The following is a 19,301-nucleotide window of genomic DNA, read 5'->3' on the forward strand; positions in this document are numbered from 1 at the left end:
CTGCAGCTGTGGACAAGTTTACATCGGGACCACAAAGCGTAGCATCCAGACAAGAATAAAAGAAAATGAAAGACATTGCAGACTTGGCCAACCTGAAAAATCAGCAGTGGCTGATCATAGCCTAACTCAAACAGGACACAGTATCTTATTCTAGGACACTAAAATACTGGACAACACATCCAACTACTTTGTCAGATTGCACAGGGAAGGCATTGAAATTCATAAACATAAGCACAATTTCAAAAGGAAAGAAGAGACTTTAAGAATGAATAGGGCATGGTTTCCAGTCCTAAAAAACACCAGACTAACAAAATACCCTACATTTTACAATAGCCCTGCAGAGAAGATTAGCATATCAACCACCAATCCATATGCAAAAGAACCTCCTCAGGATACAGTGAAGCTTCCCCCCATTAGCTCTCCACACCCTGGGAAACTTTCACGGGATGACTCAGCCCAAACCCACCTTCCTGAGTAGATATAAATTACCTGCTAACATCTTCTCCACACATTGACACTGAGAGATCCCTGTCTTCTGGTGCTACACCTCTGAAGATGCCAGTCACAGTTGCTGGCGAAACGTCAGGAACTACATTGCCAAGTCCATGGCCATACAGCTCGGAAAATCTACAACAACTAATGTTCTGTGGCTGTGAAAGCCTTCGACAATATAACAATACATAACCCTCACAGAAATTTGACTGAGGGACTCCATTCCTATCATTTGGATTGCCATCTGGCTGTTAACTAATCTTGGTTTTTAAATGACACTTCGTTGGCTAGTGTTGCTCTAATGCTCAGTTATGCTGCATTCAGTTTTCCTCAGGTTTCAGCTTTTTCTAAAAACGAGTTATTTGTACTTTAGGGTCTGGGATGAACTTTAACTGCTTTCATTAACATGATTTAGTTGTTTCATATTGCATGATTTAGCAAGCAAACGTCTAGCTCTTTTAAAATTAAAGCTTTCATTTTGTTTGAACCTGGTAGAAAATGCCACATGTGCATAATCAGTGCTTTTAGGCTGAGATTTACACTACTACTACTGTCTTAGTATTGTGTTGATTAAAATTATGAATTGGTGTGCATGAGCTGATACATATTTGTGGAGATGCAAAGTAGCATATGCGTTTCTTTCTTATTGACTTAAATGCCAGGAGGACTCTGTTATTGACCCACTGTGCCTTAAGTGTTGAGGCAAATTTGGCTACCTTGGTATTCAGAAGTAACTTTCAGTTGGTGCTCACTCTGTTATGAAATTATTTAAAATCCTACAACAAGAAAGAGACACACAGGCCTATTTCATACGTATTATTAGTAGTGCCAGTTTAGTGTAGTGGTTAAGAGCAGCGGGATTCTCATCTGGAGAACCAGATTTGATTCCTTACTCCTCTGCTTGAAGCCAGCTGGGTGCCCTTGGGTCACTCACAGCTTCTAGGAGCTCTCTCAGCCCCACCCACCTCACAGGGTGATTGTTGTGGGGATAATAATAACATACTTTGTGTACCACTCTGAGTGGGTGTTAAGTGCCCTGAAGGGTGGTATATAAATCAAATGTTGTTGTTATACTATTAGTGGTAGTGGGCACTTGAAATATCGTGTGGACATGGTTCCATGTAGCATGCCATTTGTATGACTGCTGTGATTTCCTTTGTCCTTCTGAATATTTCTTTAGTCTTGTCTGGTCACAAAAAGTGACAGTTTTTAATATATATCTTTAAATATGTAATATTATATCCTATTTCTTTTCCTTTAGGAAACACGTAGGGTATATCAGTTTCATTACGTGAACTGGCCTGACCATGATGTTCCTTCATCTTTTGATTCTATTCTGGACATGATCAGCTTAATGAGAGAATACCAGGAGCATGAGGATGTACCTATTTGTATACACTGCAGGTACAAAGTAAATTTTTCATGTCAGAGTTATGGTGGAAATTCAGATGGGACCCTATTCCCATTCTCCTTTGACTTGATAGCTTTATGAGGCTTCTTTGCATACATCATCTTAGAACTTCACATTCAAGCACCTGCTATAGTTCAGGAAGTCCTATACCTAGGTCATGCATGAAGAACAGAGAATAATAAAGCAGCCGTGTATCTTATAAGATGAACTATGCATGCATGTGTAAAAAATCAGTGGTTTTGACTGTAGTTACTGCAATGCTATACTCTGCATAGTATCAGAATACTATGTGAATCATCTGTACACTGTTGTGATCCAGAATATCCATGCAGCAGCCTTTCATGTAATTTATGCTGCACTTGAGATTTTTAGCACAAAAGCCAGAACCTCATAAACAAGGAAAAGCTTCCTGTGATTTGGTTTTATCTGTCCATCTTCCTGGCCTATTGTTCTACTCTAACGCCTCCAGTATTAGATGTCATTTATCCTTAACAGTGATGCATTAATCATTAATCTTTGCATATTCTTGATAGACTGTGCTGATTTTTTGTACCACAACTAAGCTTTATGACTTCATGGTTCCCTCTCTGGTACTTGTTTCTTCCGTTTTCTTTTGTACATTGCTGTGGAAGCTCCTAAGCTGTATGAGTGCAGTTACACAAATTTGCAGTTGAGGGGGGGAGGAGAGAACAGAAACTTGGGAGAAGGAAATGTGTGTGAACAGAGAGGGTACTAATGAGGGACAAGCAAAATGCAGCTGCAACTTTATTATAAAACAATGAAAAACTCCTCTTCTGGTCCAGAGAGTATAAAATAATATATACTGCTGTCCCCTCTGAGTTCTTGGAGTTCATGATACTGTTATGGGATACAAATCCAAACATTGTCACTATAGAATCATAGATTCATAGGATTGGAAGAGACCTCTAGGGTCATCTAGTCCAACCCCTGCACAATGCAGGAACTTCTCAACTACCCCTCCCCCCCAATTGCCCCAATGCCCATGCCCAGATGATGGCAAAACACCTCCTGGATCCCTAGCCAAACTGGCCTATGGAAAATTGCTACCCGACCCCAAGTTAGTGATTGGCATTACCCTAAGCATGTGAGAAGGGCCACGAAAACCAAGCACTGATGTTCAACCCCTTCTGCCCTTCCCCTCACAGAATTACAGGGATGCTTTAGGCTCATCCTGCATTGGGCAGGGGGTTGGACTAAAAGGTCTATATGGCCCCTTCCAAATCTGTGATTCTGTGAATCAGCATTGCTATCATATGGTCATCTAGCCTCTGGTTAAAAACCTCCAAAGAAGGCTATGTAGTCTTAACTAGTCAAGAATAGCACCACTGATTTTAGTGGAGCTGTTGACCTTTTGTACTGTAAGACATATCTCATACTGTAAGATATACCTCTTTGTACTTCTTACAGTACAGTACATCTTATTATAAACTTAGTTCATTTTCCCTCCCACTGTTGTGGGGGGCAGGTAGGAGAGAGACGTTAATAGTGAAATTGGGGGTGAAGCATGTTAAATTGTAAATATAAATGTAATCAAAACCAAGCTTATTTGAGTAATGACTTAAAAACTTATGGGTTTTCAGAGTTGGTGAAATAAATGGCACGCAGTTGCAAGCTGCCAGTTAAATGGACTCATTGGGGATTGGTTAATGTTCCATTGTTTCCTGTAATGTACGTACAATAGACAGAAGCTTAACCGTGTCAAAAATTTTTGTTGAATAGAAACATATGCTCCTTTGCTATGAACACATGAACTTTGTTTACCTGTACCCTTTGGTTAAGTAGTTAAATGTTGTTAGAGCTATAACATCTTCTAAAGAGTAAATGCATTCAAGCATATTCAGTATGTATGACGAACACCGAAAGGTAGATTTGAAACTTCGCTGAACTGTGTTCTCGCCTCTCTCCCCCCCTCCCCCCCCATAGTGCAGGGTGTGGAAGAACAGGAGCCATCTGTGCCATAGATTACACGTGGAATTTGTTGAAAGCTGGGGTAAGGAGGACTTATGATAATCTAAATGCTGCGAAACTAGGTCATCTCATGCCTGCGATTAAAGGAGAATTTTACAACGGAATAATGAAGGTGCATGATGTGCAGAAAATAATTTGGAAATGAACTTTAAGCTAAGCACTACTTTTTAAATATTCATTGATGACTATATAGTGAGTCTTTGGATGGCTACCTCACAGTTGCAATACTAAACTTTGAGCACCTGCTACAATTAAAAATTAAAGTATTCTTGCGGCTTTTTAGATGGCATTTGAAATTGAATCCTTCTAGAAAAGCCCTTTTCTCCTTCTCCATTACAGAAAATACCAGAGGAGTTCAATGTGTTTAACTTAATACAAGAAATGAGGACACAAAGACATTCTGCAGTACAGACTAAGGTATTATTACTGCCTTCACTATAGAGTTCCACTTATGTGGTTACGCTTGGCTGTTAGTGGCAAAAGTGTCTTTAAAACAATACATGTATATCTTTTATGTTAATCTTAGTCTTTATCACACACATACAGGAGCAGTATGAACTTGTTCATCGAGCCATAGCACAGTTGTTTGAAAAGCAACTACAAAAATACGAGAGTTGTTCCAGCCGGGAAATTGCAGATGGGCTGGTATGTTGCTTTATTTTCTTTAAAGCAGATTGAAGTTGTAAATTTCCTTTGCTCTGTTTGTATCAGCTTTTCTTTTGCTGTGAAAAGGAGGTACAAGTGAGCATGTTCCTACTTAGGCTCTGTTACTCAGCAGGATTAATTAACTTCTACCCATTTGGGGGAATCTTTGAAGCAAAGAATTTAGAGACTTGGTTACTGACTACAGCTTAACAACAATGATCAGGGCCAGAATCTAAACCCTCTGTTCTTCCCAGGTATATGAGTAGATATTTCCACATATGCATCAGGGAGGACAGAGAGTGTGGTGTTTGTCCACATGCCTCTTTGCGCCTCAGGAGCATCTCTTTCTGACCTCATGAAGCACTGTTGTGGGAGGGGGGTAAGTAGGACGAAGAGCGGTGTATAAGAGCAGTTATTATTGTTCTAGAAATGGGCCTTCAGATCCTGATTTGGGTCAATTCGTCTGCTGTAAAATGAACTTTTCTGACATTATAGAACTTTGATATTGGTATGTGTAACAGTATCACGATATCAGTAGATGAAATGTTCAGACCTAGCTCTTTTTAGCGGATTTGCTCTGAAGCTAGCTGACTTTTGGTTGCATAATGTATAGACCTGGGTATATACACTTCTTTATAAAGTTTGGACTTCCTAGAAAGGAGGTTTTCTGTTTTTAGTTTACCATTGACTGGATAACAGCAATGTTTAATACTTCATTTTTATAAATGTGATTATCCTGAGGCTGCTTCTCAAATAGAAACCAATAAACTGTTTAACAAGTTGCAGTTATCTAAATGTAACTGAATGAGAGTGATCCTGTCAGATGCCTGGATGCTTGTCTGTTCTGTTCTACTAAGTGCTTCCTCAAATTTCATTGCTAGACAATAGCAACTAAGAAAAAAGTTGCCCAGGACCCCGTTTAAGGGGCTGACTAATCCAGGCAAACTAACCGCAAGCAGACAAAGCTGTAATCTTCCCTCTGAAAGTATATGAAACATAATCGCCACATTAAAGAGCTTCAAGAGGGTTCTCTGAGTTTCCAGCTGCGGACATGTTTTTCTCTTGGCTAAGGAATCTGCTTGTGCTTTAGTCGTGGGCATGTTGACTCCATGGCTGTTGTGGGGCTCAGTGACAGTGAGGAGGGGAGCCTCGTGTAACCAGCCTAGCCAGCCCTGACTCAGCATAAGCCAGTGATCAGGAGGAACAGCTGCTGGAGGATAAGAGTCCACAGGCAGCAGCTGAGCCAGAGGCACCAACACCTTCCTGCTCCTACACCACCAGTGACGCTCAGCCTAGGATGTCCAAACCTCCAGCTTCACCCAAAGAGCACCGCAGACATAGGTAACATTTAGAGCTACAGGAGAGACGGCAAAGTGTATGCCTCCTGGCCAGACGCCAGCTGCTGGCTGAGAGCGATAAGGAGTAACCACAGGATAACTCCCAGATCAGCTGGCTGCAAGCCAGCCTCTCTATAAAACCCAGCCACAGAAGACCAGGGGGCGTGGAAACAACACGTCAGTTCCTGCTACTGCTGTGACCACTCCACTGAACCTTGCCTTGCCTTGCGCCTTGCTCTGTGACTTTTGAACTGGACCTTGACTTTGCTTTTGTATAGCCCCAACTTACCGGTAATTGACCTGCAGACCTCTGGGCTTGGCTTTTGGACTCTCTCCTGGCTTTGGCCTTGTGCTTTGACTTTAGACCGGACTTTGACTATTCTGCTTGGGCAGACCCAGCCTATAACAGTTTGCTTCCACCACGGCAAACTTTCACAGTATGGACGCGGCAGCAGCAACCCTGGGGAGTAGAGGTGGGCACGAACCAGAAAAAAAACAAACCATACCGTTTGTGGTTCATCACGTTTCATGAACCATGAACTTTCATGAACCTGCCCCAGTTCACAGATCTGTTCATTTTGGTTTGTGAAAATGTCACTTCTGGGTCAGCAGAAGGTCTGCAGGAAGTCCATCCCCTGTTGCCTAGGAAACTGATTGATCGACGAAAGGCTGTCTGTAGTGATGAACTGAAAAACAAGCCAGCCTAAAGTTTGTGGTGGTTCGTCAGAAATGGGATCAGATGAACCACTGGCTCACGAACCATGAACCGCCCTGGTTCATCAAGAAGGTGCAAGCCCGGCAACCCCCACTTTCTCAGAAGGATGTACAACGCTTCCTCGGCCATGCGTTTCACACCTTACAGTTCACCTCAGAACCCCTGCTCTGGTACCCTGATCCCCAGCTACCATTCATTGTTGAGACTGATGTCTCCAGCACCGCGATAGGAGCGGTGCTCTTGCAACGAGACAACTCCTTGAGTACCCCACGTCCATGTGCCTACTACTCCTGTCAGCCATTGTCTACCATTTTGCACCCTGAAACTTTCGCCGCCACCCAACCTGCACAGGGGCTCTCTGACCAGCTCCATGCACAGCAACTTTGGGACCCATTCACACAGAAGCACCTCCAGAACCCCCAAAACGCACACCAGCCTGATTGGCAGGGTTTGCGGGAAGAGCATGGCTGGCTCACCCACCGGGGCTGGGTGTATGTACTGTCAGGACCATTGCGACTGGAAATATTAAACCTCATGCATGACTCCAGACCTGCTGGACACTTTGGCCGGCACAAGACCACTCATCTGCTGACCCCCGAATTCTGGTGGCCCTGTGTTCACCTCGACGTCGCTTGGTACGTAGGCTTTTGTGACATCTGCCAAAGAGCCAAAGACCTCCAAGGCTCAGGACTGCTGCAACATCTACCTACTCCTCCAGGACCCTGGAAGACCATATTGATGGACTTCATTGCTGACCTGCCCACATCGCAGGGCCACACATGCATCCTTGTGGTAGTGGACCTGTTTACAAAAATGGCACACTTCATTCCCTGTCACGGTCTCACCACCGCACTGCAAACTGCACAACTGTATATCCAACACATCTTCAGACTCCATGGAACACCTGAATACCTCATCGCCAATCACGGCACCCCGTGCACCTCCCGGTTTTGGTAGGCTCTGTACACTCTCCTTGGCACCCAACTCCACCTGTCTTCTGCATACCACCCACAATCTGATGGTCACACTGAACATGCCAACGCAACCCTGGAACAATATCTACGGTGTTTTGTCAACCACCAGCAAGATGACTGGATAACCCTACCTAACTCTTGCCGAGTTAGTCTACAACAATGCAGCGCATTCCTTGACCCAACAAATGCCGTTTTTAGTGAACTATGGCTACCACCCTCAGTTCTTGTCCTGCACCACACCTTGCTCCATTGTCCCAGTGGCCAATGTCTGTCTATATGCAGGAACTCCAGGCCACACACATCTTGTTCAAGAATGCCTACAGGAAGCCAGAGATGCATACAAGGCAGATGCCGATTGGAAACGCCAGCCAGGCAAGCCTCTGGATGTGGAGGATCTTGTGTGGCTTTCCACATGCCACATCTGCAGCCATAGGCCCACACGCAAGCTGGAGGCCAGGTTCCTTCCTGATCACTGAATGCATCAACCTGGTGGTATATCGCCTCCAGCTACCGCCAACACTGAAAATCCACCCAGTCTTCCACCAGTCCCTTCTGGTCCCTGCTTCACCCCCGGATTTGCACTGGCCTCAGCTACCACCACCTCCACCGATCACCATTGACGGGCAGGAGGAATATGAGGTTTCCCAGATCCTGGATTTCCATCAGTGCTGGGGCCAGCTCCAATACCTTGTTGATTGGAAGGGTTACAGCTTGGTGGACCGGTCCTGGGGACCTGCAAGCGATCTACATGCTCTGGACCTCACCCACCGGTTCCACCATATGTACCCTCGCCTGCTGAGTGGGGGCCCTGAGAGGGGGGATGGTGTCATGGGGCTCGGTGATAATGAGGACTCCTCTGGAGGAGAGTTTAGTTTAGTTTAGTTTATTCAGTGTTTAACCTGCCCTCCCCACAAGTGGGCTCAGGACGGGGTACAACAGTCATAAAATACAATTACATAGCAGATTCTACAATAAAATCCAGCAATTAAAATTATATATATACAAAAACTTGATATAGTTAGCTACACATTCCTGCCCCCAGCATACAAAGAGGAGGTAGACAGACAAACGAGCTGTACTCGAATACTGGAGACAGGTGGGAGGCTCAATGATGCTCCTAACGCTGGCCTCAGCTGTAGGCCTGGTGGAACATCTCTGTCTTGCAGGCCTGCCGAAATGATACAAGATCCTGGCAGGCCCGAGTGTCCTCAGACAGAGAGTTCCACCAGGTTGGGGCCAGGACCGAAAAGGCCCTGGCCCTGGTCGAGGCCAAACGAGCCTCCCTAGGGCTAAGGATCACCAGTAAGTTCTTACCCACTGAACAAAGCACTCTCCTTGGCACATACGGGGAGAGGAGCCTCGTGTAACCAGCCTAGCTAGCCCTGACTCAGCAGAAGCCAATGATCAGGAGGAACAGCTGCTGGAGGATCAGAGTCCACGGCCAGCAGCCGAGCCAGAGGCACCGACATCCTCCAGTTCCAACACGACCAGTGAAGCTCAGCCACTGGTTGACCAATGCCCACAGTCAGCAGCCAAGCCAGAGGCACCAACACCCTCCTGCTCCTACATCACTGGTGATGCTCAGCCCAGGACGTCCAAACCTCCAGTTTCACCCAAAGAGCACCGCAGACAGAGGCAATGTGTAGAACTACAGGAGAGATGGCAAAGCGCACGCCTCCTTGCCAGATGTCAGCTGCTGGTTGAGAGCGATAAGGAGTAACCACAGGATAACTCCCAGAGCAGCTGGCTGCAAGCCAGCCTATCTATAAAACCCAGCCACAGAAGACCTGGAGGCGTGGAAGCAACAATCTGTTCCTGCTACTGCTGCGACCACTCCACTGAACCTTGCCTTGCACCTTGCTCTGTGACTTTCGAACTGGACCTTGACTCTGCTTTTGTATAGCCCCAAACTTACCGGTAATTCACCTACGGACCTCTGGACTTGGCTTTTGGCTTTTGATTCTAAATCTTTGATTGGCAATTTGATTCTAAATTGCATCCTATTACCAGCTTGTCAGTGGTTAGTGTCCCATGCCTTCTGGCAAATACCTCTTCCCTCTGTTGTATCTATGAATTGTAAAAAACTCTGAGGAAGAATCTGAACGTGTAGCAACAGTGCAAGAGGGTTGTGCTGCTTTAGTCTTTCTTCCTGGAAACACAACAGAACTGCACCCACTGGCATGGGCAAAATATCTATAGAAAGGGACAGGGTCTTGTTTCACAAGCAAGGCTTTGAAAAATGCAAGAAAAAGTGTTGCAGTTTTTCCTCCCTTTTCCTTATGCTTTAGAGGTGTTGGGAAAGAAGAAGAGACTTGCATCATATTATTGTATCTATAAAGCAAAACCTATCGACTTTCCCAAATCTTCTATGTACGGTACGTTTCTGGATGTTGAGAGGGAGGGTGAAGGGACTTGGTCTTCTTCCTTTCCACAGTTGGGGGCTGTGAGAAGGTAGCAGCAGCATGACTCTCTTGTTCTACATTAGCCTTCTATAATGGAATGTAGACATCCTGGATTCATTTTCATTTTCTGAGAATTTGAGGAGCAAGAGACAGAAGCAGTCACTAACTATGGCTGCTAATAAGTCAAACCAAAATGTGTATATCCCTACTTAAATGGTGCTTTCTGTGGTCACTTTTAGCTTCTTGATCCTATCATTATTTGAAATTATTCAGGCATTGTTTGGTTTCCAAGCTTGGTGCAGAATGGACAGTCTAGGCATCACTTGTAGATGTGAGCATCACTTTCAACTGTGGAGGAAATGTAAAACAGAAATTATTTAGAAGTACAGTAGTTATCTGATTGGGCCTCTTCTATTGTTAAACTAAAGTGAGGAATTTTAAAAGGTGGTGTTCAGAGAGGATTGTAGAAATTAATACCTGATCTAGAATATGAAGTTTTGTCACAAATGTTAATAAAACTTTACATGAAATGCTGAGCTGCAGTGAAAAGTTTCTACCCCTGAAAATTATTTTGATTTCTAGAGCCTTGCAAAGTGTAACTTCGCAACATATTCTACTTCAGTCTTGATTTTTAATACCTATCTTCAGATGTCATGACAAATGTCTGTGATGGACATTAATATGGCTTGTTCTTGTGCAATCCTTTTGCCTCACTTTTATGGCATGACTGAAAGGTTTGGAAAGCCTTCAGTCAAGGTCCAGTTTGTTGGGATGTCTGATGGCACCTTGGCAAATTAGGGTTGTTTCCAGCCCACAAATCAAGATTCTAAACCATGCATTGTATGAAGAAGTACTTTTGTCTGTGCTGACTCTATTGCCCATCGATTTCATTGGAGGTCCCTAAGTGTTTCTAATATTTTGGGAAATGGAGAAAGGTTCTCTGTTTACTTTCTCTACGCTGTGCATAATTTTAAACTTCTACGAGGTCTTCCACCTTATATCATTTTTCTAAAGTAAAAAGCCATAAATCTGTAGCTGTTTTTCAGATCCATCTGCTTGATTTTGGTTGCCTTTCTTAGTACTTTTTCCAGATCTATGATATCCTTTTGAGATGCAGCATCCAAAACTGTACATGGTATTTCCAATGTGTTCGCATCTTAAGATCTATACAAGGGCAGGGCTGGCGCGTCCATTGAGGCGGTGCCAGCAGCTGCCTTGAGTGTTGAACTCTGAAGGAGGCACCGTGCTGGCCCCAAACGACCAGCGTTCCCTGTGTGCTCCTGTGCACTTGCGCAGGAATTCTCCTTTCTTGGTGCAGAGCATTTCTTCTGGAGCGCAGAAGGGCAGCCCTACCTTCCTGCTCAGCTGGCGCCTGAGGAGAGGAGGAAGACGATAGAAGGCAGTGCCTGCCTGCCTCTTCAGCCCTCCCACCAGACACGAGGGTAGTGAACTGCCCAAAGCGGAGCTTCGAGTTCAGCCCCATCAGTAGGGACATTTCTCTCTCTGCCCTTTTTTCCTCCTCCTCCTCCTCCTCCTCCTCCTCCTCTCTCTCTCTCTCTCTCTCTCTCTCAATTTAATCCTTGGGTGAAGCTTCTGTGCTGGAGCAAGCAAGAGACACTCTAGCTGGCTGGGGAGCAGCGAGCTCCCGTCTGACCTTTTCTCCCCCTTGCTCCCTCCTTTCTTTCTTGCTTCCGCCCCATCCCCCCCACCATGTACTAAAAGGAATGACAGGAGGATTGGCCATTGGAAATAATAGGAGAGGCTTGAAGGCCCATTGGAGATAATGGAAGCCAGGGATGCCAGTTTACTTGCCTGGGCTCCATTGAAATGCATCACAACACAAAAAAAGATGCAAAGAAAATGCGGAATAAGGATTTCAGATAGAATACTCTGGGAGTGGAATGACAGCCCCCAGAGTGCAATGACGGTCCCTAGCTATAGAGTTTGTGCTCTGGGACCAGAACGACAGTCCTTGGAATAGGTTCAGTGCTCTGGGACGGGAAGGACAGCCCCCAAAGTGCAGTGCAGTGCAGTGACAGCCCCTGGGAGTAGAAGAAGCATTCTGGGACTGGAATGACGGGCGCCAGACTGGAATGACAGACCCTGGGAGGAGCAGAAGTGTTCTGGGACTGGAATGACAACTCCCAGAGTGCAATGACAGCCCCTCAGAGCAGAATCTGTGCACTGAGAAGGAATGACAGGTTGCACAGTAGAATGACAGCCCCTGGTAGTAGTAGAAGCATTCTTGGAGTGGAATTACAGGCACCACAATGGAATGACAGCCCCTGGGAGTAGCAGAAGTATTCTTGGACTTGAATGACAGCCCCTAGGAATAGAACCTGTGCTCAGGGACTGGAATGACAGGTCGAAGAGTGGAACGACTGTTCCTGGGAATAGGGTCAGGGCTCTGGGACTGGAATGACACCCCCTGTCATTCCACACCCACTGCCATTCTAGTCTCAGACCACTGATTCTTCTCTCAGGGACTGTCATTCCACTTTGGGGCCTGTGTTGATAGATCAAGATGGGTAGGTGTGTTTGTCTGTAGCAGTAGAAAAAAGCAAGAGTCCAGTTGCACCTATAAGACTAACAAAATTTGTGGTAGGGTATGAGCTTTCATGCTCCACAGCTCCTTCACTACTGGACTCTTGCCCTTCTTTTGTGTTGTAATGCATTTCAATGGACCCCATGCAAGTAAATTGGCATTCCTGGCTCCCATTTTCTCCACTGGGCCTTCAAGCCTCTCCCATTATTTCCAATGGGCAATCCTGTCATTCTTTTTAGTACATCCCTTTCCCCCTCCCCGGCTGGCATCAATTCTACTTCTCACCTTTGCTCAGGCTTTTTTTTGGGGGGGGGGCTGTTTTTGGTGGAAAGAGTGGCTGGTTGTGTGTGCACCACCACAGAGGAAGGAGGAAGTGAGGTGAGACACACACACAATTCCCTTTCAGTCCCTGTGCGACGGGTAGGAGCAAATCACTGTTTTTGGGTTTAAAATTGTTGTTTTAAATTCTATTAATTTCCTTCCCCCTTCTCCCTTTCGTTCTCCCTCCCCCTTCCTATTCTCTGATCTCAATGCTGCTCCCCCTTCACTCCAGCAGAGCAGTGCCCTGCACTGCACCCCCTCTTTATCACCTCCCTTCTCTCATCCCCTAGTTTCCATATATTACCCCACCTTCCCCCTCTCCTCCAAGAGTTTATTTCAGTATTTATAGACCACATGCTTAGCTGTCAGTTGCTGCTTGCTTCATACCCAAGGGCAGGGGGAAGAGAAGGATGAGCATGGAGGGTAGTTCCCGAAAGGGATCTCTGACAAAGGTGATCAAGCAGGCCCTGTAAGAGAAGCCTTCCTACTACCAAGAGTCTCTGGGTTCAGAGAGAGGTGGGAAGAAAGAGAGAGGGAAACTTTAAACACATACACACGCACTCGAGGTGTGCTCAAAACTTTAATGCAAGTTGTTGTTTCTGTTCACAAAATAGATTTTTGGCTCACAATAAGAAAAACAAAGATTGTTGTTATTCATTCTCACACTTATTTAAAAAATTAAAATTAAGAAATTTAATTTAAAATGTAAAAAGTTTCAAGTTTTGTGCTTTCATTTTCCCTACATTTCTTCTGTTTTTTTAAATTGGTTAGCTGGGGGTGGGAGGGAGCACAAGTAGGTATCGCCTCAGGTGCCAGAAACCCTGGCACCGGCCCTGTACAAGGGCATTATAATATTGTTCATTTTACTTTGTCTCTTTCCTAATACCCTCTAGTATAGAATTTGCCTTCTTTTTCATGCAGTTACACAGTGAAGCAACAATTTCATTGAACAATTTCATTAATTCAGTTTCACGGAATGAAATACCCCAAGATCTTCCGTTGCAAATCACTGCTGGTTCAGATTGCATCAGTATATATGTAGAGTTTTGATTTTTGCCCAAATGTGCATCCCCTTACACTGAACTTAATTTGGCATGTCAACCGTTCATTCAATTTGGAGAGATCCTTTTGGAAGTGTTCATAGTCCACTGTAAACTATTCAGGTCTTCTGTTATCTGCAAACTTGGCCATTTCAGCAATCCAGATAATATATGAACAAATTAAATAGTGCTAGTCCTAATACACTTTTGGAGGACCTCGCTGTTTTCTTCCTTCACTTGTGAGACCTATCTATTTATGTCTATCCTTTGCTTCCTATTTTTAGAAAGGTCTTTTTTTGCCTGAAGGACTTTAGCAAAAGGGATTTTTAAAAAAGTAACATCTACTAGTTCATCCATATCCACAGACTTGAGAACTCTCACAAAGAACTCCACAGAGGTTGAGAAGATAGGACTTTACTTTTAAAAAGCTATTCAGACTATTCCTCAGTACGACTTATTTCACATACTTACAAATTCTGTCTTTAATGTTTCTTTCTGTTTACTCTGTAAGCTCTGTAAGCTCAAGCCCTCACTATCCCAGCAAGATGGAAACATGGTAAGGGCTCCGAGAAACTGATGTGGATGTACAGAGAGCTCCAGAATAAGCTAAGGGAGAAAAAGGAAATGTTCAGGAAATGGAGAGAAGGACAGACCTCGAAAGAGGCGTATATGAAGGTTACTAGGTACTGCAGATCAGCCATCAGAGAGGCCAAAGCTCAGTACGAGCTGGGTCTGGCCAGGAGGGCTCGCTACAGTAAGAAAAACTTCTACAGATATGTGATAAGCAAACGTAAGGTAAAAGAGGCAATTGGACCGCTGTTGGGAGTAGATGGAGAAACTCTGATGCAGGACAGAGAAAAAGCAGACAGGCTTAATGACTTTTTTGCCTCTGTTTTCTCCCTGAAGAACTCAGGCACATCTAGAGATAGTAGAAAATGTGGCAGGACACCGGAGTGGCTAATTGACATTGACAGAGAGGTAGTGGAGAGGCATCTGGCTGCACTGGATGAATACAAATCCCCAGGGCCGGATGGGGTGCACCCAAGAGTGCTGAAAGAACTTTCTAGAGAACTTGCAGAACCCCTGTCCATCATCTTCAAGGCCTCCTGGAGGACTGGGGATGTGCCACAAGATTGGAGAAGAGCGAATGTTATCCCAGTCTTTAAGAAAGGGAGGAAGGATGACCCGAGAAACTAAAGGCCGGTCAGTCTGACTTCTGTTGCTGGGAAGATATTAGAGCAGATTTTAAAGGGATCAGTCGGTAAGCATCTGAAGGACCGCTCAGTGATCCGGGGAAGTCAGCATGGTTTTGTTCCTAACAGATCTTGCCAGACCAACCTGGTTTCCTACTTTGATCGAGTGACCAGCTTACTGGATCGGGGGAACTCTGTTGACGTGATTTTTCTGGATTTCAGTAAAGCTTTTGATAAGGTCCCCCATGACATTCTGATGGGCAAACTGGAAGACTGTGGAGTAGACAATAGGACAGTTCGGTGGATAGGGAACTTGTTGGAGGACCGCACTCAAAGAGTGGTGGTCAATGGCGTTTCATCAGATTGGAGGGAGGTGTCCAGTGGGGTGCCGCAGGGCTCTGTTTTGGGCCCGGTACTTTTCAATATTTTGATCAATGATCTGGATGAAGGAGTGGAAGGGGCTGCTCATTAAATTAGCTGATGATACCAAATTGGGAGGGGTAGCAAACACCCAAGAAGATAGAATTAAAATTCAACAAGACCTGAATACTCTGGAGAAGTGGGCAGCTGTGAATAGGATGCAATTCAACAAAGACAAGTGCACAGTATTACATCTGGGCCACAAAAATGAGAAGCACAAATACTGGATGGGGGATACACTTCTGGGCAGTAGTATATGTGATAGGGATCTTGGGGTAAGAGTGGACTGTAAACTGAATATGAGCAATCAGTGTGATGCGGTGGCAAAAAAGGCTAATTCAATCTTGGGTTGTATCAAAGGGGCCATAGCGTCGAAATTGCAGGAGGTCATAGCCCCTCTCTATACTGCCTTGGTCAGGCCACACCTGGAGTATTGTGTGCAGTTCTGGAGGCCTGACTTCAAAAAGGATGTGGACAAAATCGAGAGGGTGCAGAGGAGAGAGACGAGGATGATCAGGGGTCTGGAGACTGAGCCCTACGAGGAAAGGCTGAGGGCCTTGAGAATGTTTAGTTTGGAGAAGAGGAGGTTGAGGGGGGACATGATTGCTCTCTTTAAATATTTGAAAGGCTGTCATTTGGAGGAGGACAAAGAGCTGTTCCAGTTGGCAGCAGAGGGTAGGACCCAAAGCAATGGGCTTAAATTACATGCACAAAGGTACCGGCTGGATATTAGGAAAAACGTTTTCACGGTCAGAGTAGTTCAAAAGTGGAATCAGCTGCCTAGGGAGGTGGTGAGCTCCCCCTCACTGGCAGTTTTTAAGAAGAGGCTGGATGAATACTTGTCAGAGATGCTTTAGGCTGATCCTGCACTGGGCAGGGGATTGGACTAGATGGTCTGTATGGCCCCTTCCAATTCTATGATTCTGTGTCAGCGTAATTAGTTTGTAATTTCTTTGATCTACTCTAGATCCCTTTATAAAAATTGGTGTGGAGTCTGCCACTTTCCAGTCGCGATTTTAATGAGTAGTCCTGCAATATTTTAGGAAATTAACAATTTCACATGAGTATGTGAACCTTATATATGCCATCTGAGCCTCCAATGGGTCTGGCAATGCCTGACTGAATATTTCATTATGGACTTATGAAAAAGGCAGTTGGCTTTAATCTGACACTGGAAAAATACTCAGAGTAGGTTACAGTCTAACTTCTGCAGTAATGTGGATTTCTACATATAATCAAGCTAAGGAAAAAGGTCTGTACTGAAATGAATTTTATTTGTATTACAATGATTGTTTCGCTTAGCTGTAGATCAAAACTAAAGCTCGCTATTTATTCTGTTACTTGTGAAAAGGCTTTATTTTTGCAATTTTTTTTGTTCTTGTTTTGTTCCTAGAGCTTTGGTTTTGTTAGTGTTTTTCAGTAGATACGACTCTCCATCTTTGAATAACAGTTTGGGGATTTAATTTTCTTGGCAGAATGAAGTTAGCACAGAGAACACTGTTAGTTCTGGATATGTCGAGAAACAGGATTCTCCTCCACCGAAGCCGCCACGGACACGCAGCAGGTATTATTGGAATTTAGTTGGAGCAAGGTGTGGTGAAATGATGCTTCACCCAGGTATCTATGTAAAGAATTACAACTTTTAGAGGTAAATGTGTGTGAGTCTCAGTTGACTATCACAGATTAAACTGAAATCACTTTCTCGGGTGGGCAAAAGGTTGCAAGTCACATTCTGCCAGCTAGTCTGCCTGGTTGTGGATGATGGCCTTTCATATGTTAATAGTGGGTAACTAACAGAACAAAGGAACTTTTTCTGTGGCACCAGCATTTCCTTGTCATAATCTCAGGCAACCTTCAGGGAGACTAGCCTTCAGATAGGATGAGAAGGGTCTTGCAGAGTTTTAAAGGAGGACTCTGTACTTTGTTTGGAGAAAGAGTCTGGGAAGAACAGATCTGACTTTTGAAAAGGGAGTTTTAGGAACAACTGAGACTCAGATGGGGAAAAGGGGGGATGACTAGAATAAAGCTGGAGAGGTCTAGTGGCTTGGGTCCAGCTGGGTAAATTTCACATCCCCCAAGGCAGAAGGAGGTACCTGAGGGTCCTGTTTTGTCACCTACAGAAAGCATTTTAGGCATTTACCTAATTTCTACCCACATGTGGCAAACTAAATTTATTGGTAAGAGATACTAAATGTATTGGTAAAAGATACTAAAACTGGTATTTTCATTTTCCTCATGGCAAAATTTCATAGAATGTTGAACCTTAATACTACTTTTATAAAGGGCTAGTACTATGGTATTCTCCATTACTATGTATGAATGTGAAAGTTCACCAATGAGGAATAAAATTGATTCATTTGAAATGTGCTGGAGGAGAGTTTTGTAGATACCATGGATGGCCAAAAAGACAAATAAGTGGTTTCTAGAGCATATCAAGCCTGAATTCTCCCTAGAAGCTAAGATGACAAAACTGAGGCTATTGTACTTTGGTCACATCATGAGAATATGAGATTCTCTGGAAAAATCAATAATGCTAGGAAAAGTGGAAGGCAGTAGGAAAAGAGGAAGACCTAAATTGAGATGGCTTGACTCAATAAAAGAAGCCACGTCCTCCAGTTTGCAAGATTTGAGCAAGTCTGTTAATGTTAGGACGTCTTGAAGGTCTTTCATTAATAGGGTTACAATACGTTGGAGGTGACCTGACGATACATAACACATACACACATGCAGTACTATTTACTAGACTTTGGTTTGATCTGCTGACAAATGTTTAGGATTGTATCCTTTAGATTTCTAGACAAGTTTTTCATTTCTAAAAGTCTGGATTTGGGTTTTTTTTGGTTAGGATAGTGTTTCCAGACTCTGTTTTTCCAGGTATTTGGACAACCAAATTAACACTATCACCTGATAGATTAAAGGTTACATTACATATTTATGATATTCTTTAAATATCTTAACAACTGTAGTTTGCTGTTCCATCATGTAAAGACTGTTGTCATCCATGTAAATGTTTGACTCAGATGTTTTATCCAAACTCTTTATCAGTTGTGAATACTGTAGAATATTCTTCTGGGATCCCTTTTTATACTGATACCCAGATCCGAAGCAAATTGACTTGGTGTCATCCTAAGAATACTGTCTTGGGAGTAAGTCGTATTGAGTAGACCTAAATAGGATTCTGGGTGGACCTGTTTAGGACTGCACTGTAAGAGTTAATGAGCATAGTTGGGGAGATTCCTAACATTTTTTTAAAATAGATATCCCACTGCCAAGGCATACAGTTGTAAAACTAAAAATACAAAACAAACAAATTTGTAATTACAAATTTAAGTTTATTTACAAATAACTTATTTACAAATAACTTTACAAATAACTTATTTGTATACTTTCACAGCTGATGAATTTACCAAATTAAAGCTGTTTTTTCCTGTAAATGACTAGATAAAGTCTGATATTGAGGTATAAAAGAATAATGTGGTTGCTAAACTTCAATCCATTTTCAAGTTATCTTGGATTCTTAGAGTTTGGAGAGAGACTGAATCTGACGCAATGTCTTATAGAATGGCCATAGATTGTTGTCTCTCTTGACTTGGTTACTAGTAATCCTCTCAAAGCTAAAGTGTTTGATTCTTGTACTAACCTACTAAGTACAGAAAATTTAATCTTCCAAGATGGTTTTAGTGGAAAATAAGTTAGCTCTTTGTTGCCTTGCATCAGTCCTTCTGGTTGCTGTTCCTAGTGAATTGCGTGGTGCTTGGAACTGAGAGATGTGACAGAAAACTGGACCTCTGCCTTACCATGAAGGTGCATGATGACC

The 19,301-nt window shown here is 43.8% G+C and overlaps 1 protein-coding gene across 1 annotated transcript in view; it reads left to right on the forward strand.

Annotated features, from left to right (window-relative positions):
• PTPN12 (protein tyrosine phosphatase non-receptor type 12) overlaps nt 1-19,301 on the forward strand; it is a 99,241-nt gene that overhangs the window by 56,873 nt on the left and 23,067 nt on the right. The window contains exons 8-12 of the mRNA XM_054988644.1: nt 1,754-1,896; nt 3,848-3,914; nt 4,232-4,309; nt 4,439-4,537; nt 16,960-17,048. Coding sequence (XP_054844619.1) covers nt 1,754-1,896; nt 3,848-3,914; nt 4,232-4,309; nt 4,439-4,537; nt 16,960-17,048 — 476 coding nt within the window. The remainder of the gene's footprint in view (nt 1-1,753; nt 1,897-3,847; nt 3,915-4,231; nt 4,310-4,438; nt 4,538-16,959; nt 17,049-19,301) is intronic.

This window comes from Eublepharis macularius, chromosome 9 (genome assembly GCF_028583425.1).
Source record: "Eublepharis macularius isolate TG4126 chromosome 9, MPM_Emac_v1.0, whole genome shotgun sequence".
NCBI lineage: Eukaryota > Metazoa > Chordata > Lepidosauria > Squamata > Eublepharidae > Eublepharis > Eublepharis macularius.